Source organism: Aethalodelphis obliquidens, unplaced genomic scaffold, assembly GCF_003676395.1.
Source record: "Aethalodelphis obliquidens isolate GAN/ISIS:26980383/991018 unplaced genomic scaffold, ASM367639v1 scaffold121, whole genome shotgun sequence".
NCBI lineage: Eukaryota > Metazoa > Chordata > Mammalia > Artiodactyla > Delphinidae > Aethalodelphis > Aethalodelphis obliquidens.
In genome coordinates, this window is record NW_020838065.1 from 131,233 (window position 1) to 157,514 (window position 26,282).

Here is a 26,282-nt window from a genome sequence, read left to right on the forward strand (position 1 = left end):
ACAGAACAAGATTGATAATTCTTAAAGCTGGATGATGGGTACACGGGGTTCATTATAATCTCTTTTGTTTAAGTTTTTAAAATAGTGGTAGGGCCTCCCTGGTGGCGCAGTGGTTGAGAGTCCGCCTGCCGATGCGGGGAACACGGGTTCGTGCCCCGGTCCGGGAGGATCCCACATGCTGCGGAGTGGCTGGGCCCGTGAGCCATGGCCGCTGAGCCTGCGCATCCGGAGTCTGTGCTCCGCAACGGGAGAGGTCACAGCAGTGAGAGGCCCGTGTACCGCAAAAAAAAAAAAAAAAATAGTGGTAAAATTATAGTTGTTTCTTAATTTTTTTCTCAACATAATATAAAAACATCTAAATATACATAAAAGGTAAAAGTGAACACCCATATAACGACCATGTATTTGACAATGTTAATGTTTTATTATATTTATTTACCCACATCTATCTTTCTATACATTTATCCATCTTATTTTTGATGCATTTCAAAGTAATTTGCAGACTTCATTACACTTCACTCCTTAACACTATAGCATGCATATCATAAACTTCAAAAATTTTTACCATTTCTTTTTTTTTAAGGTAAAATTTACTTACAGTGAAATCATATATTTACTATATGTAAACATATCATATATTTACTATATAAAATAACATTAATATAATCTACACAAAATACATATTATTTATATTTGTCCTTATATTTAGAAGTTCATAGCATGTTATGTTTGTGTTCTTCCAAAATTCATATGGTGAAACTCTAACCCCACAATGTAATGGTATCTGGAGATGTGGTCTTTGGAAGGTAATTAAGGTTAGATTAGAGTAGGGCATGAGGGCATGAGGGTATCCTCATGATAGGATTAGTGCCCTTATAAGAAGGCCATTAATCCTCACCCTCACCCTCACCCTCTCCCTGCATGCACCCACTGGGGAAAGGCCATTTAAAGTTATACTGAGAAATCTGCAACCCAAGGAAAGAGTCTTCACTGGGAACTGAATTGGTCAGCACCTTAATCTTGGAATTCCCAGCCTCCAGGACTGTGAGAAAATAAATTTCTGTTGTTTAAGCCACCAGTCTATGGTATTTTGTCATGGCAACCTGAGCACACGAAGGCATAGTGTTATTAGGAAGCCACTGAAGGGGTTCATTACATACTTTCTTAAAGAGCACTCTGGCTGAGTGTGGAGGAAGGAATGAAATAGGACAAGAATAGATTCAGGAAGACTGGATAGGAGACTATGACTACTGACTAGACTAGAGGTGATCTTAGCTTGCCTAGAATCATAGGCAAGCAGAGACCAAAAGAAGCAAGTGAGTACAAGAAATATTTAGGGGGTAAAAGAGACAGGATTTGTTGAGAGCATAAAGCTGTGCCATTGCTGGCTGGTAGTACCACCAGTCACTAAAGTAGGGAACACAGAGAAGAAGCAGGCTTTATTTTTGGAGGGCCAGGTAGGGGGATGGAGGTTGAGTTCAGTTTTGGACATATTCAACTTGAGATGCCTATGCGGTTCAACAGACATTTGGATATATATATCCGGAGCTTTGAGGACAGGGCTGGGCTGGGGATAAACACATGGGGGTCACCAGCATAAAAATTATCATTAAAGCATGGAAACGATTGAGATTGTGTAGGGAGAAGTATGGGAAGGTCATGAGGAACACCATGATTTAAGGAGTGAGTTAGAGGAGCAGGAGTCAGCTAAGAATGAAAAGAAGTGGTAACAAAGGTGCTGAGCCACAGAAGCCCAAAAAAGAAGTTAAATAAACTAAATGTTTAATGGCATTTGGTGAAGACAAACAACTTAATGAATCCCTTCACAACAAGGATGATTTCAAACATACCACCAGAACATCTGAAATCTGTTGGCCATTGATCTGAGGTTTTCAATGCGTGGTCCCCACAAGAGCAGCATCAACATCACCTGGGAACCTGTTAGAAATGAAAACTGGGTGGCCCCACCTCATAAACCTACTAAGTCAGAAATCCTGGGGTGTGGCCCAGCAATCTGTGTTTTAACAAGCCTTCTGGGTTATTCTGATGCTCACTAAAGTTTGAGAATCGCTGCTCTAAGCAGTGCTTAGAGAGCACCTGACAACCATTCCTTTAGGAACCAATCCCCTTTCCGATAAACACATTTTCCTTTAGCTCTGTTAATACATTCTGCCAAATTGCTAGAGCCTGGGCAGCAAGATTTGGTCAATACCCCATTTATTGTAACACAGATCCTATCCTGATTTTAACGTTCCTGCTCAACAACCAACTACCTACCGCTTCTCCCTCCACTGGGTGTATCTTTTTTTCTTATTCATAACATCTAAATATTTATAATGTCTGCTCCTTCATCGCTTCTCTTTGTGCATTTTTTTCAGTCTCTGATCCTGCTACCAACTGAACAAATCTCTAAATCTCAGTTTAAATTCCTGAGTGACATATATTGTTGGTGAAACCACAAATTGGTACAATTTAGTAATTTGGCATCATTTATCAGAACAGAAACAGCGCCTTCGACCTAGTAATTCCACTTCTAGGAAATGATCCTACAAAGGTACTTGCACATGTGCAGAAAAGGGACGCTCTTCGGGTGAGTATGTCGAGGCTGTCTGGGTCAGAGAGGCCTGTTCACACCTCACTTCACACTTGAGTCAGAAGCAGCAGGGGAAGCCCTCACAGCCTCAGCGTCCCGCACGGCCGTCCCCAATACCGGCCCAAGCCGGCTGCGACTTGATTTTCTCTCGCTTTCCGGGAAGGGAGAACGAGTGCCACCGCCAAAAACCGTGACCGCGGCCCCACTGGCCGCTAGCCGCCCGCCGCCTGCCGCCCGCCGCCTGCCGCCCGCCGCCAGCCGCCAGGGGGCGGTGCTCCGGAGGGGCGGGAAGGGGCCGACGGGGCGGGGATCGGGGCGGGGCAGTCGGGGTGATGGCCCCGGTTGTCGTCGCCGTCGCCGCCGCCGCCTCAGCAGCAGTAACCGAAGTCAACGCCGCCGCTGCCGCCTCCCGGGTTGCCGGCCGTCCGCGCGCTGGCTCGGCCGGGACCCGCAGCCATGGAGGACTTCATCGTGATCTCGGACGACAGCGGCTCCGAGAGCTCCGGTGGGACCCGCTCGGGCCGGGCGCGGAGGCTCCGCCGGGCCCTGTCCCGGACCACCGGCGCGCTGCCCCGCCGGACCGTGGTGAGTGAGCGAGCCGCCGCTTCCCGAGCCCCGCCGCGACCGGAGCGCCGCCTCCGCTCGGGCCACCCTCGGCCCGGCCCGCTGGCTCCGGCGGCCCCGCCGCCCGGCCCTGGGCGCCTCACAGCTGCAACCGCTTCCCGCCTTGCCGCCTTCCTGTCGTGTTCTACCCTGAGGAGTGCGGCTGGCCCGGGTCGGGAGGCTGGGCCTCCCGGGCTCCGCACTCAAGCCCGAGCGGGCTGAGGCTGGAGAGTGGCCGCCGAGCACATGGACGAGGTCCGGGTGCGGGGGGTGCAGGAGCCCACAGCGGGCGGCGGTCTCAGGCCGGGCCATGCGCTTCCCCGAGCCTTGGCGGGGGTGGCGGCCGGGGGGCCCGGGGGCACGCAGGGTCCTAGGGGTAGTCCCGGACCTCGAGGCGGGGACGCGGGAGCGTGTAATTGTTTGGCTTGTGGTGGGTACAGATGTATGCAGGGAGGTAACAGGAGCCCGGGCGGGGAGGGAGGGAAGCTGGGGCCTGGGCCAGATGGTGGCCGCGCTCCAGGGCCTGGCAGCCGAGCGAGGGGCCCGATTTTGGAGTTGTGCAGGAGGGCCGTTTATTTCTCTTAGGAAACATTTACCAGGCTCTAAAGGAATAAGGAGGGAAACATCTTGCACGATTTCTTTTTCCCTCAGGCTCTTTGTCCTTCTTCCTAAGGCAGTGAATAAAACATCTATGGTCCCTGCTTTTCTAGAATCCTCCACAGATATTTATTGAACCCCTACTATGGGCCTGATGTTCTAAGAGCTGGGGATGCGATGGAGAACACAACATTCGCGGCTTCTGTCATAGAAGGTGATATAATCAACAAGTGGCTATTGAGTACTCAAGGGATGGGAGGTGGGCAAGGCTTTCTATCAGGAGACTCCCAGCATCAGACTTCCAACAATCTTCCCAGCCTCCCAAAGCCACACCCCAGAAATAACAGAATTGTCACACTGATGTTATTTGTAAACCCCTTTCTTCCTTTGCAAATACTTCATCAAGACAAATCTAGCTTCTGCTTCTCCAATCCCCTTCCCATTGTTTGTAGTCCCTAAGCCTCCACTGTGAGCCACTTGAGGTATAGTGCTAAATCTAGGAGGTCACTGTAGAATAAATGGCATGCAAAACCAATTAACTTATAGTGCTATGTTGCCATGATTCAAGCAAGAGGGATCCTCAATAAATTTCAGTAAAGAATTTAGATGAGATGGACAGACAAAAGATTTTCAAGGTAAAAGTGACCCAACTTGGGAAGTGAATGGATGTCCCTAGTGCTGTGACAGTGTGGGGGACATACTAGATCCACAATAAATATTTGTTGGATGAAAGAATGGTTGACGGAATGGGAGAGCGAGCAGTTCAGATGGATGTTTGACGATGAGAGCAAATACAGTAGGAGCAGGCTTGGGGTGGAGGGAATGCTGCATTCAGTTTGAACGACAGAGGACTTGAACTCTGGAGAAAAGTCAGGACTGGAAAGATTTGGTAACCATCTAAACAGAAAGGAGCATCGAAGGTCTAATTGTGACCGAGATAATCAAGGGAAAGAATATAGAAAGAAAAGAGGTGGAAGAAAAAAATACTGCAGAATAACTCCCAACTGCATCTCCTCCCAGTTCCTCCTCTTTCCTATTCCTCCTTCTCTCAATCCCCCTTTAATCTGTCCTTCCTACTAACTTTGTCCTTTGCTCCCAAGTGGTATCCATCTTCCCTCATCCTGGGTCAGCTTCCTTCTTCAGGTGCCCAGATGTCATCCTTATCCCAGTCTGTCGCGTGTGTTGTGACCCTTCACACACATACATAGGGGCACTCTCAAACTGCCCCCCTCCCCTCCCTTGTGACCACCCAACCAAGCATTTTGATTTGGAGCTTTTCGAATTGAAGAGAAATGAAGGGCAAGTTCCAGAGTAGTACCCAGTGTAAATCTCGCTTCTCCAGAGACTTACTCCACCTTTCTAAAAACTCTGGGCTAGTTCTCCTTTTATCTTTCTTGCAAGTTAGATAAGGGTGGTATGATAACCACACAAAAGATCAGAGGCATTGAGAGAGCAAGGTTATAAAGCCTCAAGCGCCTTTGTCCAGCTTCTTCTCAAGGCCCTGAGGTCAGAGAAACCTCTGTTTAAATACGGAACTCGGAACTCCCCCGCCTCCCCCCCACCCCAACAGCTGTGTGAGCTTTGGCAAGTTCTGTCATCTCTCTCAGATTTTGCATTTGAGAACATTAATACCTACCTGGCAGGACCATTAGAAGGTTTTTAATGAAGCAATGCAAGAAAAATGCCAGCATAAATGATAGCTTTTGCTACACTTTGTGCTGTTTCTCAAGCTTGGGAAGCAATGAAATGAAAGAAACAAGTTTTGTAATTTTTTTTTCTTTTTTACAAATATTGACTGAGGGGAAACAACTTGCTTGAATTCAGGAAATCAGAAACCCATCTCCAATGCTGAAGTTGATGTTTCTGAACTTCTGGCTCTTAACCTGGGCTTTAGTCTTCAGTAAGTTGATGAAATGTGTCTGTGTTTTTTTATAATATTTATTGCTTTTTTCCCCCCTACTTATAAAAGCAGAACATATTCAGATAATTTTGGTTGCCCTAATTACAAAAAATTGAGAAATGTATATAGAAGAAAATTTAATTGCCCTTAATCTCGCTATCCAAAGATAACCAATGTTAACATTTTGAAGTATGCCTGGCTAAACTTTTATTTGTAAATACCAGTGTGCACTCATACATAGCCATGTGTCATCCCCATATGTTTTTGCAAAAATGAAGTCTTGCTATACTTCATTGTTTTCAGTTTGCCTTTTCTTTTAATATACTTTTTATCTCTTTCTGCATCAATAAATACACATCACCAATATTTTTAATGTATTTCATTGTATAGATTTATAATTACATTTCTCTTTTCCTATAAATGGATATTATGCTGCCATTTCTAAATTTTCTCTATTATAAACAACTCAGAAATTTCCTCATAAATAATCTTTGTACCTTTGTTTGTTTGTTTGTTTGTTTAGGATAAGGTCCTCTTAGAAGTGAGATTGCTGAGTCTAAAGGTATGCCCTCTTTGGAGGGCTTTTGATATATATTGTCATATTTCCTACAGAAATCGTGCACCAATTATATTTTCACCGTACCCCTTTCTCCACTACCTAGTCAATATCTACCCCTAGATACTGTCAATTTATTGAGTATGTAAATATTTATTGAGCACTTACTATATGCCAGGCACTCTTGTAGTTGCTAAGAATATGGCTGTGTAACAAAACCAAGTCCCTGTTTTTGTGGAGATTTCACTTTAGTCAGAGGGAGACAAAGAATAAACAATCACATAAATGTCATGTCAGAGTGTTAGGAAGAAAAGTAAGGAATTTTTGTTCTTTTAATATTTGCTGATTTGATAGCCAGATTCTGTGAGCTGTCATGGTTTTAATTTTTTCTATGGTTGTGGATTGTGATTCATTCTCTCATTAAATACATATTGAGCACATGCTCTGACCTTGGGTACCAAAGGTGAACAGGATGACAATGGACCTACATTCTAGTGAGGAAATAAGAGCAATAAACTAACAAATAAGTGAACAATGTAATAGAGAATAACTTGGGTGGGGTTGGGAGCGTTAGATTGCGTCTTCAAAGAAGGCCTTTCTGAAGAGTTAATGTTTGATAAGAGAACAAAATGACAGATTTGTTATGAGAAGATCTTGGGGAATAAAGTAGCAGTAAAGGGTGCAGCAAAAACAGAGGCTTGAAATTTGGAAGGGGCATGACTAATTGGAAGAATCAAAAGGCCAGTGGGGCTAGAATGTGAGTGAAGGACAGAGTTGGAAGAGATGAGAAGTAGGTGAGCTAGGTTATACAGGACCTTCTAGACCACAGTAAGGAACTTGGATTTATTCTTATGTAATAAGAAATCTTCGAAGGGTTTTTAGCGGGGGGAAAACATGATCTGATTTACACTTCTAAATGGTGACTTTAGGGGCTTCCCTGGTGGCGCAGTGGTTGAGAGTCTGCCTGCCGATACAGGGGACACGGGTTCATGCCCCGGTCCGGGAAGATCCCACATGCCACGTAACGGCTGGGCCCGTGAGCCATGGCCGCTGAGCCTGCGTGTCCGGAGCCTGTGCTCCGTGACAGGAGAGGCCACAAGAGTGAGAGGCCCACGTACCGCAAAAAAAAAATAAAGGTGACTTTAGCTACTGTGAGAAGAAAAGACTGTAAGGCAAGGTGACCATATAATTTGTCATCCAAATGGGGATTCTTTTGCAAATGAAAGGAGTTACTAACTGGACCGGGTATCAAGCAACAGGTGAAGACTAAACTGTCCCAAACAAACCAGCTTCACCTTACTATAAGGGGACAAAAGTGGATCAGGGAGATCAGTCTTGGAGGTTTCATTAGTAGTCCAGACCAGAGATAATTGTAGCTTTGTAGGTGGTGCAACTGGAAGACTGGAGAGATATGGAAGGCATTTATAAAGTAAATCCTGATCTTTGGATGTGGTTAATGAGGGAAAGGGAGAAATCAAAAATGATGCCCTGGTTTTGGCCTGAACAACTGGATGCAAGTTGGTGTCAGTCATTGAAGTGGGGAAGACTTGGGGAGGAACAGGGTTGGAGGAAAGATTCAAGATTTCTCTTTAAAAGGTGTTAAATTTAAGATACCTGTGGGAGAGCCAACTGGAGATGCAAGGTATAAGGTTTGTACTGAGTTTGGAAGCCAGGGGAGAAGTCCTGACTAGTTTGGTGTCATTAGCACATAAGTTGTAAAGTCATTGACCTAGAAGAGTTCATCTAGGTTGACAGTGTACAAGAGGAAGAGCATCCAGGATCTAGCCCTAGAGCATGCCACAGTGCCTGGCCCAGGGGAAGGCAAGGGGAGGAGGAGCAGCTAGTGAGGTTGGAGATCAGAGTGTGTGCTTGGCATGTAGGAGAGCTGGACGTCTTCCACGTTTATTGGAGATCTCTCTCTCTATATATATGTATGTGTATATATATATATATATATATATATATATACACACATATACACACATAGGGTGTGTGCGTGAATTGCCTGTTCTTATCCTATTGGGTTTCTGTTTGTTTGTGTGTTTACTAATTTGTCAGTTTTACTCACATAGTAAAGACTTTTTATAGGTTGGATTGGATCCTCCAAAAAGATGTGTTGAAGTCCCCACCACCACTACAGAATGTGACCTTATTTGAAAATCAAGTCATTGCAGATGTAATCAGTGAAGATGAGATCATAGAGTAGGGTGGACCCTTAGTCCGATATGACTAGTATCTTTATAAGAAGATGTGAAGACAGAGGGAGTTATGCAGCTGCAAATCAAGGAACACCAGGGATTGCTCATGACACCAGAAGCTAAGAGAAGGGCACAGAACAGATTCTCCCCTAGAGCCTTGGAGAGAACATGGTCCTGCAGACACCTTGATTTTGGACTTCTGAGCCTCCAGAACTGTGAGAGGATGTTGTTTTAAGCCAGCCAGTTTGTAGTAATTTGTACTAGGAAACTACCCCTGTGTCATACATGTTACATATTTTTCCCCACTTTTGATTTCTTTGGTTTTCTTTACAGAGGTTTTAAATTTTTACATAGTCAATTCTGTCACCCTTTTCCTTTATGATTTCTGTCTTTGTTGTCATACTTAGAAAGACTTTCCTCACTCCTAAGATTATAAATATTTTTTTTCATTAATCCACCTGGAATTAGTTTCAAAAAAAGAATAGAAAAAAAAAAAGAATAGAATGGTAATCTAATATTTTTCTCTCCGGATGGTTAGCTAGTTGTCCCAACATCATTTATTGAATTACCTGTCCTTTTTCCCCAGTGGTTTGAAATATTACCTTTATCAACTAATAACCTTCGTGTCTATTTGTGGACTTTGTATTTTGACCTTGTTGCATGCTGTTTTAATAATAAGCAGAGGAAACTTTTCATTGCTCTTCTTTTTTAGAATTTTTCTGGCTAGTTTTGCATATTTATTCTTTCAAATAACTTTAAAAATCACTTGATCAACTTCCAAATAATTTTTACTTTTAAAATTGGGATTGCACTAAATTTAGAAATCTGTAGTTTGTGATGTTTTATTTAATGAAGTTTTACATTTTACATGTGTATTTGTGCATCTTTTTTCTTTATTTTTTTCTTTGTTTTATGTTGAGAAAGATATTTCCTGTCCTGAGATTATTTTCCTATTATTGTTCATTGACTATCTCATTTTTAACATTTATTTCTTTAATTCATCTGAAATGCTTTATATAGCATGAAGTATGCTTACCATTTTCCATATACTGTATTGCCTTATTTCTAAGACAACAATGAATCTAAGACTTGCTGTCAGTTTAAGAACAGCTTTTCAAGAAAAAAGAAACTACCGCATGAAATGTATATACTATTAGATGCATCCTGATTGCAGATGTATGAGGGAAACATTCTGGATATTAGAATTTATAATATATGATTTTAATCATTTGTCTGGGAATCATTTCTTAAATAATATTTTTCTCCATTTATCTGAAACACATTTTTTATACCAGATTATTTTAAGCACTTGGATCTATTTCTGGGTTTTCTTTTATGTTTCATTGATTTGTGTATTCTCAATGTCAGAATTTGACTGTCTTATTTTTGTGGTTTGATAGTATTTTTTTTTTTTTGGTATCTATTCGAGCAAATACCTCTTCTCACCTTTTTTTTCCCCCAAAAGTTCATGTCTGTTGTGACCATTTAGTCGTCCAAGTGAATTTTAGAATCATCTTATCAAGGATTGCATTAGATCAGCGTTTCTTTGGGCCAGATAATTCTTTGTTGTGGGAAGCTGTCCCGTGCACTGTGGAATGTTTAGTAGCATCTTTGGTCTCTACCCACTAGATGCCAGCCAGTAGCAGCAGCCCCTTCACTTGTGACTACCAAAAATGTCTCCAGATATTGCTAAATGTCTCCTGTGGGGGGCAAAATTGCCCCTGGTTCAGAACCACTACATTAGATTTATAAGTTAATTAAAGGAGTTTAATTTCTTAATAGTATTGTCTTCCTAATTGGAAGCACAGTTTAACTTTAATTTTACAGGGCTTCCTTCTTGGCAGTAATAAAACTTTAAGACTTTCTTTGTTTGGGTTCTGTGCCTTTCTCATCAAGGAGCTGGTGTTTTGACTCAGAGTGACTGTTTGGTACATAGAACTGACCATGTTAATCATGGTGAGCATCACATAGTAAGAAAAGTTGGTATTTATGCCAGGCACCATGTTGAGTGCTTTGCACGGATTAACTCATGTAATCTTCACTGCAACCCTATGAGGTGTAGGTACTATTATTATCCCTATTTGATAGATGAGGAAACTGAGGTAGGTTCAACCAGGTGCTAACTGATAGAGCAGATTTACCACCACTAGTGTCAGTCTTGAAAATCCTGGGGTGAACTTGCAAACCTCTCACCATGTTTCCAAAGGAACATCCTCTGGGGATGCTGGAAATAGTTAAGTGGAAAAAAGCAAATTGCAAAGTATAATTCTATTTTTCAAATGTGTGTTTTTATCAGAAGAGACTCACCAGTGTTTTTTAATCCAAAAATTATTTTTTAAACCCTATCAAAAATTATTTTTTAAACCCTATACTTTAAAAATACTTTTTAGTTAAGTGGAAAAAAGCAAATTGCAAAGTATAATTCTATTTTTCAAATGTGTGTTTTTATCAGAAGAGACTCACCAGTGTTTTTTAATCCAAAAATTATTTTTTAAACCCTATCCAAAAATTATTTTTTAAACCCTATACTTTAAAAATACTTTTTAAATCACTTTCTCTTTCTCAACCCCTTCTCCCCAAAATTGCAAGTTCCCTGCTGGACACAGCCACATACTTAATGCGTCAAACATAATAGGTGCTCATTAATTATTTATTCAGGGAGAAACAGAATTCTTATTATTGGTTTTCTAAGGAATCCTTTCCTCCTGAGATAAGTTATGTCAAAATACCCTCTGCGATGGGAGAACCAGGGGATAAATAATGGCTTCCAACCCAAGCTAATTTTTTATAAAGATTTTTGGAACTAAAACTATGGATATGTTTTAGAGTAGAAGGCAAAATTCACCTACATTTTTAATTTAAAACATCAGATGTCAAACTATTGATAATTTGGATCTTAAATCAAGGTCGGCTCCCATGTAAGCCTGCAGATCACTTGCCCCGTTCCCCCTTAACAGCTTTATTAAGATATAATTCCGGGCTTCCCTGGTGGCGCAGTGGTTGAGAGTCCGCCTGCCGATGCAGGGGACACGGGTTCGTGCCCCGGTCCGGGAAGATCTCACATGCCGCGGAGCGGCTGGGCCCGTGAGCCATGGCCGCTGAGCCTGCGCGTCCGGAGCCTGTGCTCCGCAACGGGAGAGGCCACAACAGTGAGAGGCCTGTGTACCCAAAAAAAAAAAAAAAAAAAAGATATAATTCCATACCATACATAAAATTTGCCCTTAAAATTTCCTGAGTAGTTTAACAATCACCATTGTTTTAGATTTTAGAACATTTTCTTCACTCCAGAAGGAAACCCTATAGTCTCCAGTGGGTTCTCAGGGTTTTTTTTTAAGGTATACAATTTGTGTCATTTAAAAAATAAAATTTCCCCATTTTAAATTATAAAAATTATTTTAAAATTTTAAAGAGGCAAAAAACTCAGGACATCAGAAAGAATGCACCCCTGTCCATTCCCGCTCTCCAGAGATAACTAATAGTTTTCTCTGTGTATGTACACAAACATACCTAAATGTCTAATTTTTTTCCCAGTGGAGTCATAGTAATTTTTTAAACCACTTAATATATTTTAGGCATTTAAAAAAAATATTGGTACCTCATTCAGACTATTGTCCACTTTGTTTACCATGGTATTCCCAGTGCATAACATGGTTCCTGGCACACAGTGAGTATTCATTCAATAAATATTTTATCAGCTGCATGTTATTCTCATATAAAAAATGCCATAATTTATTTAACCAGTCCCTTATTTTTATTTATTTATTTTAACATCTTTATTGGAGTATAATTGCTTTACAATGTTGTGTTAGTTTCTGCTGCATAACAAAGTGAATCATCTATACATATACATATACCTCTATATCTCCTCCCTCTTGTGTCTCCCTCCCACCCTCCCTATCCCACTCCTCTAGGTGGTTATAAAGCACCGAGCTGATCTCCCTGTGTTATGCGGCCGCTTCCCACTAGCTGTCTATTTTACATTTGGTAGTATATATAAGTCCATGCCACTCTCACTTCGTCACAGCTTATCCTTCCCCCTCCCCATGTCCTCAAGTCCATTATCTACATCTGCATCTTTATTCCTATCCTGCCCCTAGTTTCTTCAGAACTTTTTTTTTTTTTAGATTCCATATATATGTGTTAGCATACGGTATTTATTTTTCTCCTTCTGAACCTCTCCCTTATTGATTTTAATTTTTTTGCTATTACAGACTGTGATGTGATGAACTCTCTTGCATGGTCATAAGAATATGTTTTTAGGACAAGTTCTTTACAATGGAATTCTGGAGTTAAAGAGTAATAAGTATTTATAATTTTAATGTATACCACTGTTGTGGACATAATGTCATTCTTTGTGCGATCCTAGTGTCTGAAACCCAGAACTATGTTTGTAAAACTCCCACCTTTGGAAATACAATCTATTTCCTCCTAAAAAAAAAAGCTGAAATGCCAGATACTCACATTCCCGGGCTCCCTTGCACCTAATGCTTGGACATAGAACCTAGATTATACCAGTCAGAAGTACTTTTTCCAGACTTTGAATTGGAAGCTGGTGATGGGAAAAAGCAGGGTAAGGTAGACTCCATTTTGGTGAGACAGCAGCAGCAATGGCAATTACATGTAGCAGTAGGGTACAGGGTATAGCTGGCCATGGAAGCTGTGGTGTTTGTGCCCACTGACAGTGATAATCGCATATTCAGTTGTGCACTATGGTTTAGAGCATCAGTTTTGGCTGTGTAGACTCCAAACTTGGTTCTCAGGTTCTCTAGATTCTAGGAGCTACCCTTTTTCTTGCAACTAAGATCACTAGTTGATATATAACCACCAAATTATACTTCAAAATGGATGTAATATATATTCTTATGTGGACAGTGTTTAAGAATACCTGTTTTCTTATACTTTGGCAAACCTGGATGTTATCAGATTTCTTAGATTTGTGCCAAATGTAATGGTCTAACTTTTCAATTGCATAGAATTTTGCTGAAAGGAAAAACTCCTCTCAAATAATGAGTTAACTCATTTAATACTATTGAATGATCTACCCAATTATGTGTAAAACTACCTGTGTCATAAACTAAGTTTCCAGATAATTCGGGGCCTATTTTCTACATATTTTAATTACTGTAGCTCTGAAGTTGTCTTGATATTTGGTAGTGCAAAGCCTCCTTATTTGTCTTTTGTTTTCCCTTTAAGTTATTCTTGAGCCTTTCCACTTTCAAAGGAATGTTTGAATCATCTTACTCATTCCTTTAAAAAATACCATTTTTGTTTGGAATTTATTAAATTTATAGGGTAATTTGGGGATAACCAACACTTTTTAAACTTTAAATTTTTGTTATAAAAGATATATGAATAGACTATCTGAATAGACCTATATCTATTAAAGAAATTGAATCAATAATTAATAACCTTCCAAATCAGAAAACACCAGGCTCAGATGGGTTCACTGGTATATTCCACTAAACATTTAAGGAAGAAATTATTACCAGTTCTCTACAGAAGATAGCAGCAGGGGGAATACTCATTCTCTGAGGCCAGCATTACCCTAATACCCTAAAACCAGACAAAGACATTACAAGAAAAGAAAACTACAGACTAATAGCTCTCATTGAACATAGATACAAAAACCCTTAACAAAATATTAGCAATTGAATCCAACAATGTATAAAAAGAATTATACACCACGACCAAGAGGAATTTATTCCAGGTATGCAAATCTGGTTCAACATTTGAAAACCAACTAATGTCATCCACCACATCAACAGGCTAAAGAAGAAATTTTTTCTTCATATGATCATATGATCATATTAGTAGATGCAGAAAAACCATCTGACAAAATCCAACACCTATTCATGGTAAAAAAGAAAAAAAAGAAAAGAAAAAAAACCTCAGCAAACTAGGATTAAAGAGGAAACTTCCTCACCTTGATAAAGAACAACTACAAAAAACCTCTGATACTTAATGGTAAGAAACTTAAAATTTTCCCACTAAGATCAGGAGCAAGGCAAGGACATCCTCTCTCACCAGTGCTTTTCAGTATTGTACAGGAAGTCCTAACTAATGCTATTAGACAAGAAAAAGTATACAGATTAGGAAAGAAGAAATAAAATTGTCTTTACTCACATGTCATAATCACCTATGTAGGAAAAAATCCAAAAGAATTAACACCAACAACAACGAAAACTAATAAGCGATAATAGCAAGACTGTAGGATGCAAGGTCAGCTTACAAAAGTCAGTCACTTTCCTGTATACCAGCAGTGAACAAGTGGAATTTGAAATTAAAAACATATTACCATTTACATTAAAACCTAAAAAAATGAAATACTTAAGTATAAATCTCATAAAACATGTACAAGATCTATGTGAGGAAAACTATAAAACTGATAAAATATATCAAAGAAGAAATAAATAAATGGAGATATATTCCGTGTTCATAGACAGGAAGACTCAGTATTGTCAGGATGTCAGTTCTTATGAACCGGATCTATAGATTCAATACACTCCCAATCAAGATCCTAGCAAGTTATTTTGTGGATATCAGTAAACTGATTAAGGTTTATATGGAGAAGCAATAGCCAACTAAATATTGAAGGAGAAGAACAAAGTCAGAGGACTGTCACTACCTGACTTCAAGACTTACTACAAGCTACAGTAATCAAAACAGTGTGGTATTGATGAAAGAATAGACAAATAGATCAGTGGAACAGAATAAAAAGCCCTGAAATAGACCCACATTACTATAGTCCACTGATCTTTGACAAAGGAGCAAAAGATAGTCTTTTCAACAAACGGTGCTGCAACAACGACATTCACATGCAAACAAATGAATCTAGACACAGACCTTACAACTTTCATAAAAATTAACTCAAAATGGATCATAGACCTAAACATAAGCTGCAAAACTGTAAAATTCTCAGAATATAGCATAGGAGAAAACCTAGATGACTTTGGGTTTGGCAGTGATGATTTAGATACAACACCAAGGACATGATCTATGGAAGAAATAATTGCTAAGCTGGACTTCACTACTACTAAAAACTTCTCTGTGAAAGACAAGAGAATGAGAAGATAAGCCACAGACTGGAAAAAAATATTGCAAAAGACACATCTGATAAAGGACTGCTTTGAAAATATGCAAAGAGTTCTTAAAACTCAACAATAAACAACCTGATTAAAAAATGGACAAAGGACATAAACAGATACGTCATCAAAGAAGGTATATAGATGTCAAATAAGTGTATGAAAAGATGTTCAACATCATGTGCCATTAGGGAATTGCAAATTAAAATAACAATGAAATATTACTACATTTGGATTTTAGACTACCCAAAATCCAAAACAAACACCAAATGCTGGTGAGGATGTGGAATAATGGAATTCTCACTCATTACTGGTGGGAATGCAAAATGGTACAGCAAATTTGGAAGACAGTTGGGCAGTTTTTTACAAAACTAAATGTGTTCTTACCATAAAAACCAGCAATTGTGCTCCTTGGTATTTACCCAGATGAATTGTAACTTATGTCCACACAGAAAACCGAATACAGATGTTTATATCAGCTTCGTTCATAATTGCCGAAACTTGGAAGCAACTAAGATGTCCTTCAGTAAGTGAATAGATAAGTAAACTGTGGTACACCCAGATGGTGGAATATTATTCAGCACTAAAACGAAATAAGCTATCAAGCCATGAAAATACTTGGTGTAAACTTCAATGGCTTTTTTCACTTAGTAATACGTAATCTGAAAAGACTACATACTGTATGATTCCAACAATGCGACATTCTGGAAAAGTGAAAACTGTGGAGACAGTGAAAAGATTACTGGCTGCCAGGGGTTAATGGAGAGGGAGACCTGAATAAGCAAAGTGCAGGATTTTTCAGGCAGTGAAACTATTCTGTATGATACTACAATGGTTACACATGTCATTATACATTTGTCAAAACCCATAAAATGTACAGCACCAAGAGTAAACCCTTAATGTAAACTATGGGCTTTGGGTGTTGATAATGTGTCAGTGTAGGTTCATCAGTTGTAACTTATATACCACCGTGATGCTGATATTGGGGGAGGTTGTGCATATGTGGGGAGAGGGGATATATGGGAACACTCTACTTTCTGCTCAGTCTTTCTGTGAACCTAAAACTGCTCCAAAAAGTAAAGTTTATTAATTAAAAAAAAAACTTACATGTACCAGTCCAAAAAATTCAAATACTAGAGAATGGTATACGATGAAAATTAGGGTAGTGTTAGCCCCCAGCTCATTATTTTCCAGAGTTTTTCTGGGTTTTGTCACATTTCTCTTTTTTTTTTAAGTTATTTATTTAAAATTTTAGCTTTATTGATGTATAATTGACAAAATTGTAAGATATTTAAAGTGTATGTCATGGTGATTTGATATGCATACGCATTGTGAAAGGATTCCTCCCATCTAGTTAATTAACAAAGTTTTTAATTTTTAACCAAAGTTTCACACATTATCAATGAACTTTAGTGTCAAGTCACATTTTCTAAAAATCCTCATCATTTTTTATTGAGGTATACTTGACATATACCATTATATTAGTTTCAGATGTACAACATAATGATTCAGTATTTGTATACACTGCAAAATGACCTCCTTAATAAATCTAGTTACCATCATTTACCGTACAGAGTTACAAAGAAAATTTTTTTCTTGTGATGAGAATTTTTTTAAGATTTACTCTCTTGGCAACTTTCAAATATGCCCTGCAATATTATTGATATATTATTATAATACATTATAATTTATAATATTATTATATAACATATAATATATTATAAAAATAATAATATATTATAAAATACTATTGATATAATTACTATGCTAAACATTACGTCCCCATAACTTATTTTATAAGTGGAAGTTTATACCTCTTGACCCTGTTCACCCATTTTGCCCACCCTCACAACCCTCCGGGCAAACACCATTCTGTTCTCTGTACCTGTGAATTTCGTATTGTGTGTTTGTTTTTCTTTTTAGGTTCCATGTATAAGTGAAATCATATGGTATTTGTCTTTCTCTGTCTGACTTATTTCACTTAGCATGATACCCTCTAGGTCCATCCATGTTGTCACAAATGGCAAAATTTCATACTTTTGTATGGCTGAGTAGTATTCTATTGTATATATATATATGTATTTATATATATATACTATACACACACACACACACACACACACACACACACACACACTACATATTTATCTGGTCATCCATCAATGGACGCTTAGGTTGTTTCCATTTCTTGGCTATTGCAGCTAATGCTGCAGTGAACATAGTGATACATATATCTTTTCAAATTAGTGTTTTCATTTTCTTCAGATAAATACCCAGAAGTAGAATTGCTGGATGGATCACATGTTCTATTTTTAATTTGGGGGGGAACTTCCATACTGTTTTCCATAGCAGCTGTACCAATTTACATTCCCACTAACAGTGCACAAGGGTGCCCTTTTCTCCACATCCTTGCCAACCCTTGTCATCTCCTGTCTTTTTGATAAGAGCCACTGTAACAGGTATGAGGTAATAGTTCATTGTGGTTTTGATTTGCATTTCCCTGATGATTAGTGATGTTGAGCATCTTTTCATGTGTCTTTTGGCCATCTATATGTCGTCTTTGGGAAAATGTCTATTTAGGTCCTCTGTCCATTTCTTAATCAGATATTTGGTTTTTTGTTATTGAGTTGTATGAGTTCTTTATATATTTTGGATATTACTCTTTTATCAGATGCATGATTTGCAAATATTTTCTCTCACTCAGTAGGTTGCCTTTTCATTTTGCTGATGGTTTCCTTTGCTGTGCAGAAGCTTTTTAGTTTGATGTAGTCCCACTTGTTTATTTTTGCTTTTGTTGCCTTTGCTTTTGGAATCAGATACAAAAATAATCACCAAGACCAATGTCAAGGAGCTTACCACCTATGTTTTCTTCTACGAGTTCTGTGGTTTCAAGTCTTCCATTCAGGTCTCTAATCCATTTTCAGTTAATTTCTGTGTATGGTGTAAGATAGTATCAATAGTCTAGTTTTATTCTTTTACTTGTGGCTGTCTAGTTTTCCTAGCACCATTTATTAAAGAGACTGTCCCTTCCCCATTGTACAGTCTTACCTCTTTTCATAAATTAATTGACCATATGTATGTGGGTTTGTTTCTGGGATCTCTATTTTTTTAATTGATCCATGTGTCGGTTTGTATGCCAAAATCATACTGAGTTTGAAATCAGGGAGTGCAATGCCTTCAGCTTTGTTCTTCTTTCTTAAGACTGCTTTGGCTATTTGGGGTCTTTTGTGGTTCCATACAAATTTTAGGATTCTTTGTTCTATTTCTCTGAAATGTGCCATCAGGATTTTGATGAGGATTGCATTGAATCTGTAGATTGCTTTGGGTAATATGGGCATTTTAACAATATTAATTGTTCCAAACCATGAGCATGAAACATCTTTCCATTCATTTGTGTTTTCTTCAATTTCTTTCATCAGTGTCTTATAGTTTTCAGTGTGTAGGTCTTTTACCTCCTTGGTTAATTTTATTCATAGGTATTTTATTCTTTTTGATAAAATTGTAAATGGGATTGTTTTCTTTTTTGATAGTTCATTGTTAGTGTGTAGAAATACAGATTTTTGTATATTTATTTTGTACTTTGCAACTTTCCTGAATTTATTAGTTCTTAACAGTTTATTGGTGGAGTTATCATACTTTATATAATATATTGTCCACAAATACTGCCATTTATTTCTGTGTCTTGCCTAATTGCTCTGGCTAGGACTTCCAATGCTATGTGGAATAAAAGTGACAAGAGTGGACATCCTTGTCTTATTCCTGATCTTAGAGGAAAAACTTTCAGCTTTTCACCATTGAGTATGATGTTAGCTGTGGCCTTATCATATATGGCCTTTACTATGTTGAGGTATGTTTCCATCTCTACCCACTTTATTGAGAGTTTTTGTCATAAATGGATGCTGAATTTTGTCAAATGCTTTTTCTGCAACTATTGATATAATCATGATTTTTATCCTTTGTTAATGTGGTATACCATGTTAATTGAATTGTGGATGGTGAACCATCCTTTCATTCCTGGACTAAATCCCACTTGATCATGGTGTATGATCCTTTTAATGTATTGTTGGATTCGGTTTGCTAGGATTTCTGCATCTATGTTCATCAGTGATATTGGCCTGAAATTTTCTTTTTTTGTGGTATTCTTGTCTGGTTTTGGTATCAAGGCCATTCTCGCCTTGTAAAATGAGTTTGGAAGAATTCCTTCCTCTTCAGTTTTCTGGAAGAGTTTGAGAAGGATAGTTATTAAATCTTATTTAAATATTTGGTAGAATTCACCAAAGAAGCCATGACCCTGGACTTTTGTTTGGGGTGAGGGGCAGTTTTTGACTACTGATTCAATCTCTTTATTAGTAATCTGTCAATTCAGATTTTTTATTTTTTCATGATTCAGTCTTGGAAATTGTATGTTTCTAGGAGTTTATCCATTTCTTCTAGGTTGTCCAATTTTTTAGCATATAATTGCTCTTAGTAGTCTTTTATGATCCTGTGTATTTCTGTGATATCAGTTGTAACTTCTCTTTCATTTCTGATTTTATTCATTTGAGCCCTTTCTATTTTTTTCTTGGTGAGTCTAGCTAAAGGTTTGTCCATTTTGTTTATCTTTTCAAAGAATCAGCTCTTAGTTTCATTGATCTTTTCTGTTGTCTTTTTAGTCTTTATTTCACTTCTGTCTACTCTGATCTTTGTTATTTCCTTCCTTCTCCTAACTTTAGGATTCATTTCTTCTTTTTCTAGTTCCTGTAGGTGTAAAATTAAATTCTGTCTTTGAGATTTTTCTTGTTTCTTGAGGTAGGCCTGTATCACTATCAACTTCCTTCTTAAAATTTCTTTTGCTGCATCCCATAGATTTTAGTAAGTTGTATTTCCATTTTCATTTGTCTCAAGGTATTTTTTTATTTATCTTTTGATTTCTCTGTCTACCCATTGGCTGTTCAGTAGCATGTTGTTTAATCTCCATGTATTTGTGATTTTTCCAGTTTTCTTCTTGTAATTAATTTTTTATTTCATACCATTGTTGTTAGAAAAGATGCTTGATGTGATTTCAGTCTTCCTAAATTTATTGAGACTTTATTTTTTTAAATATGGCATATCCTGGAGAATGTTCCATATGCACATGAGAAGAATGTATATTCTGTTGATTATGGCTGGAATGTTCTGTTTATATCTATTAAGTTAATCTGGTCTAGTGTGTCTTTTAAGGCCAATGTTTCCATATTGATTTTCTGTCTGAATGATTTATCCATTGATGTTAGTGGGGTATTAAAGTATATCACAGTTTTTTTCATTGCTGTCAGTTTCTCCCATTACATCTGTTAATGTTTGCTTTATATATTTAGGCGCTCCTATGTTGGGTACATAAATAATTACAAATGTTATATTCTCTGGTTTGATTGACCACTTTATCATTATGTAATGCCCTTCTTTGTCTTTTATTACAGTCTGTTTTAAAGTTTATTTTGTCTGATATAAGTACAGTTACCCCAGCTTTCTTTTGGTTTCCATTTGCATGGAACGTCTTTTTCCATCCCTTCACTTTGTCAGTATGTGTCCTTACATCTGAAGTAAGTCTTATAGGCAGCATATAGATGGGTCTTGTTTTGTTTTGTTTTGTTTTGTTTTGCAGTACACGGGCCTCTCACTGCTGTGGCCTCTCCCGTCGCGGGGCACAGGTTCCGGACGCGCAGGCCCAGTGGCCATGGCCCACGGGCCCAGCCACTCCGTGGCACATGGGATCCTCCCGGACCGGGGCACGAACCTGCATCCCCTGCATTGGCAGGCGGACTCTCAATCACTGCACCACCAGGGAAGCCCTTGTTTTGTTTTTTTTTAAATCCACTCAGCCACTCTATATCTTTTAATTGGAGAATTTAGCCCATTTACATTTAATTATTGATAGGTATGTACTTATTACCATGTTGTTAATTGTTTTCTGGCAGTTTTGTAGTTCTTCTCTGTTCTTTCTTTTGCTCTCTTCCCCTGTTGTCTGATGACTTTCTTTAGTGTTATGCTTAGATTCCTTTCATATTATCTTTTGTGTATATACTATAGGTTTTTGCTTTGTGGTTACCATGAGGGTCATATATAACAGCCTATATATATGACAATCGAAATTTTCTTAATATAGGTCTTGAAATTTCCCAGTAAATTTATTCCAGGGACTTTTAAATTTTTATTCAAATATGTTTATTGGGGGATAATTCTCCAACTCTCTGGATACCAACTGGGTGTCCCACAATTTCATTCAATTCTGACACTACCTGCAGTCATCATAGAACCCACAGGTTAAGGGCTCAGTCCTACAAGACTGACCCCCTCTTCAGATTCCAATTGCATGTAGTGCAAGTTACCTTCACTTCTTTCCAACTTGTCTGCAAATCAGGGATTCCCATCACCCCCTTCTAAGGTTTGATAATTTGCTATAATGGCTCACAGAACTCAGGGAAACACTTTACTTACTGTTACCAGTTTATTATAAAGGACGTAAATGAACAGCCAGATGAAAAAGTACAGAGGGCAAAGTTCAGAAGGGTCTCAAGTGCAGGAGCTTCTGTCTCCATGTAATTTAGGGTACACCACCCTCCTGGCACATGGATGTGTTCACCAACTCAGAAGCTCTCCAAACCCTGTTGTTTAGGATTTTTATGGAGGCTCCATGACAGTGGGTGTGACTGATTAAATCCCTAGCCATTGGTGATTACCTCAATCTTGAGTTCCTCTCCCCTCCCCAGACACTTAGGAAGTAGGGCTGAAAATTCTAACCCTCTAATCACATGGTTGGTTCCTCTAGCAACTAGCCCCAATCCTGAAATACCTAGGGGCTTTCAGCCATCAGTCATGTCATTAACAAACACAGATATGGTTGAAAGGGGCTTATTAATAACGAAGATGCTTCTCTTCTATCACTAAGGAAACTACAAGGGTTTTAGGAGCTCTGTATCAGGAACCAGAGACAAAAACCAAGTATATATTTCTTATTAGATCCCAATATCACAGAATCATATTGCATGTTATTCTCTTTTGCCTTTGTTTTTTCCTCAATCTTATGTTTATACAATTAAGCAGTGTTATTGCATGTGGCTTTAATTAGCCATTTTCATCTTTATATGGTATTCCCAAACCAGTCACTGCCAACAACCTTCTAATTTGTGACTTTTCTTACAACTTTCTGGTGTTTTGATAAACAGAAGTAATATTCTCAGTGCATCTCATCAGGAGGAACATTAGGTAGTTTGTTTCATTATTGGTGATGTTAACATTGGTCACTTCATTGATGTAGAATCAGCCAGGTTTCTCTACTTTAAAGGTGCTATCTTTCTCTTGATTAGTAAGAAATTTGTAGGGAGACACTCTGAGACTATTAAGTGTTCTAATCCTCATGAAATTGCTATACTTTAGTTTTAGCATACATTGATGTTTCTTGCCTAAATCAATTCTTACCATGATGGTTGTAAAATAGTGATTATATTTCCTGATTGCATTATATTTCCTAATTATATTAGTTGGCATTCTACTATAAAGAAGAATATTTCCTTCTCTTTCACATCACCCTGTCTACCTATCATTAGTATGAATTAATGGATTTCTATTTTATTCAGTTGGTTAAATAATTTCTACTACTCTTTATTTGTTTTTATTGAGATAATTATAGATTCACAAACAGTTGTAAGAAATAATACAGGGAGATCCCTTGTACACTTTGCCTAGTTTTCTTCAGTGGTAGCAGTTTGCAAAATTATAGTGTAATATCACATCCTGGATATTGATACAATTTGCTTATATTATTGAGATTTCCCCAGTTTTACTTTTATTCATTTGTGTGTTTGTGTGTATTAATTTCTATAGATTTATAACCTTTGTAGGTTTTTGTATTTACTACCACAATCAAGATATTAAACCAATCCAATACCACAAGGATCCCTCATATTGCCCTTCTATAACCCCATTCACTTTCCCCCCACCACCACCATCACCCCACTCACATCCCTAAACCCTGGCAACCACTAATCTGACATTCATTTAAAATTTATCCTTTCAAAATGTTATTCAAATAGAATAATGTAGTATGTAACTATTGGGGATTAGCTTTTTCACTCATCATGATTCTTGGAAGATTCATCCAAGTTATTATGTGTATCAATAGTTCATTCCTTTTTGTAGAATAGTATTCCACTGTATGTATGTGCCAGTGTGTGTAACCAGGCATCTGTTGAAGGACACTGGGGATAACTGCAGTTTTTAGCTGTTACAAATAAAGCTGCTATGAACATGCATGTACATGTTTTTATATGAAGAATTTTTCATTTTTTTAGTATAAACGTCCAGGACTGTGATTGCTGGTACTATGGTAGTTGTTTGTTTCATTTTTTAAAAAACAGTCACACAGTTCCACTGACATTGTATGAGTGATCCAGTTTCTCTGCATCCTCACCCAGATTTGGTGTTTTCACTATTTTTATTTTAGTCATTCTGTTATATAGTGATACCTCATTGAGATTTTAATTTGAATTTCCCTAATGGCTAATGATGTTGAATATCTTTCCATGTGCTTATTTGCCATCTGTCTATCTTCTTCAGTGAAATGTCTGTTCATATCTAACCCATTTTCTACTTGAATTTTTTTTTTTTTTTTTTTTACTGTTGAGTTGTGAGAGTTCTTTATATAGTCTAGTTACTATTTCTTTGTTGGGTCTGTGATTAGCAGATCTTTTCTCCCAGTCTATAACATGTCTTTTCATCCTCTTCACACAGGCTTTCACAGAGCAAAAGTTTTAAATTTTGATTAGGTCTTATTTACTCACTTTTTTCTTTTATAAGTAGTGTTTTTGGTGCTGTCTAAAAACTCTTTGCCTGGCCCTAGAACCCAAAGATTTTCTCTTATTTTTTTTCTAAAAGTTTTATAGTTTTACATTTTATATTTAAGTCTATAATCTATTTTGAGTTAATTTTGCTGTAAGGTCTGAGATTTAGGTTGAGGTTCATATTTTTGCCTATGGATGTCCAATTGCTGCAGCATCATTTGTTTAAGTACTATTTATTTGTTGTTCAAATTGACCCAGTGTTAGCCAGTGGTAACGCCTTTATGCTGGCTTCTCTTCAAGAGAAATATTGAATAGGCACTATTCTTGTTTTACTGGCCTACTTTGGAACCAAATCCCCAAGTAAGATGCGCCTATACTGTACTTACTATCTTGGGGATGAGTTGATCTTGAGTTGTGTGAGATTTCACGAACTCTGGTGTGTAAAAGTAGGGTCTTCTGCTCTATAATCCTTTGGACTCTGATGGTCTAATGCAACTTTTAAATTTCCCAAGGTTCCAAAGTTTGGTCCTACTTATTTGAAAACTAAAAAGTTTCTTTCTTAGCATGAGAGAGCAGAGCCACTCTTCTCCTTATTCTTAGTTAGTATATCATTAGGCCAAGACCTGGATTAAAACTTTAAAAAGATGGTTGGCACTCCACCCAGTAACATCTGTTCTATCACACATGGGACATTCACCAAGATAGACCACATCTTGAGTCATTAAACAAACCTTATAGATGTTTTAAAAATTGAAATCATAAAAAGTATGCCCTCTGACCATAATGGAATCAAACTAGAAATCAGTATCACAAATATAACAGGAAAATATCCAAACACTTGGAAATTAACACATGTCTAAATAATATATAGGTCAAAGATGTTTTTTAAACATCTTTATTGGGGTATAATTGCTTTACAATGGTATGTTAGTTTCTGCTTTATAACAAAGTGAATCAGTTATACATATACATATGTTCCCATATCTCTTTCCTCTTGCGTCTCCCTCCCTCCCACCCTCCCTATCCCACCCCTCCAGGTGGTCACAAAGCACCGAGCTGATATCCCTGTGCTATGCAGCTGCTTCCCACTAGCTGTCTACCTTACGTTTGGTAGTGTATATATGTCCATGCCTCTCTCTCGCTTTGTCACAGCTCTCCCTTCCCCCTCCCCATATCCTCAAGTCCATTCTCCAGTAGGTCTGTGTCTTTATTCCTGTCTTACCCCTAGGCTCTTCATGACATTTTTCCCTTAAATTCCATATATATGTGTTAGCATACGGTATTTGTCTCTCTCTTTCTGACTTACTTCACTCTGTATGACAGACTCTAGGTCTATCCACCTCATTACAAACAGCTCAATTTCGTTTCCTTTTATGGCTGAGTAATATTCCATTGTATATATGTGCCACATTCAAAGAAGAAATCTTAAGGGAAATTTTTTAATGTATTATACTGATTTAAAATGAAAATACAACATATCAAAATCTTCGGGACACAGCTAAAGCAGTGCTTAGAGGGAAATATATTGCACTTAGTGCTTATATATAAGAAAGGCCTCAAATCAGTCATGTAAGCTCATACCTCAAGAAACTAAACAAAGAAATACATACAAAATAAATCCAAACAAACAGAAGGAAGGAAATAATAAATATTAGAGTGGAAGTCAATGACATCAATAACAGAAAGACAATAGAGAAAATCAAACTAAAAGATTTCTTTTGAAAAAATCAGTAACTTTGATAAACCTCTAGCAAGAATGATAAATTAAAAATGGGAGATGAAACAAACTACCAGTATCAGGAATGAAAAAAGGAATATCCCTACAGACTCCACAGATATTAAAAGGATAATAAGATACTACTCCAAACAACTGTAGTCATATAAATTTGAAACTTTAGTTCACATGGACGTATTCCCCTCCAAAATCACAAACTCGCCCAAGGCTAAATAGATAA

At 38.0% G+C, this 26,282-nt stretch overlaps 1 protein-coding gene across 4 annotated transcripts in view; it reads left to right on the forward strand.

Annotated features, from left to right (window-relative positions):
- The first annotated feature begins 2,923 nt into the window (after window positions 1-2,923).
- Window positions 2,924-26,282, forward strand: part of SIMC1 (SUMO interacting motifs containing 1) — a 97,487-nt gene continuing 74,128 nt past the window's right edge. The window contains exon 1 of one of the 4 annotated variants that reach the window (XM_027098207.1): window positions 2,924-3,178. In XM_027098207.1, coding sequence (XP_026954008.1) covers window positions 3,050-3,178 — 129 coding nt within the window. In that variant the 5' untranslated portion in view covers window positions 2,924-3,049. The remainder of the gene's footprint in view (window positions 3,179-26,282) is intronic. The other 3 variants (XM_027098206.1, XM_027098205.1, XM_027098208.1) reach the window with 3 other exon arrangements.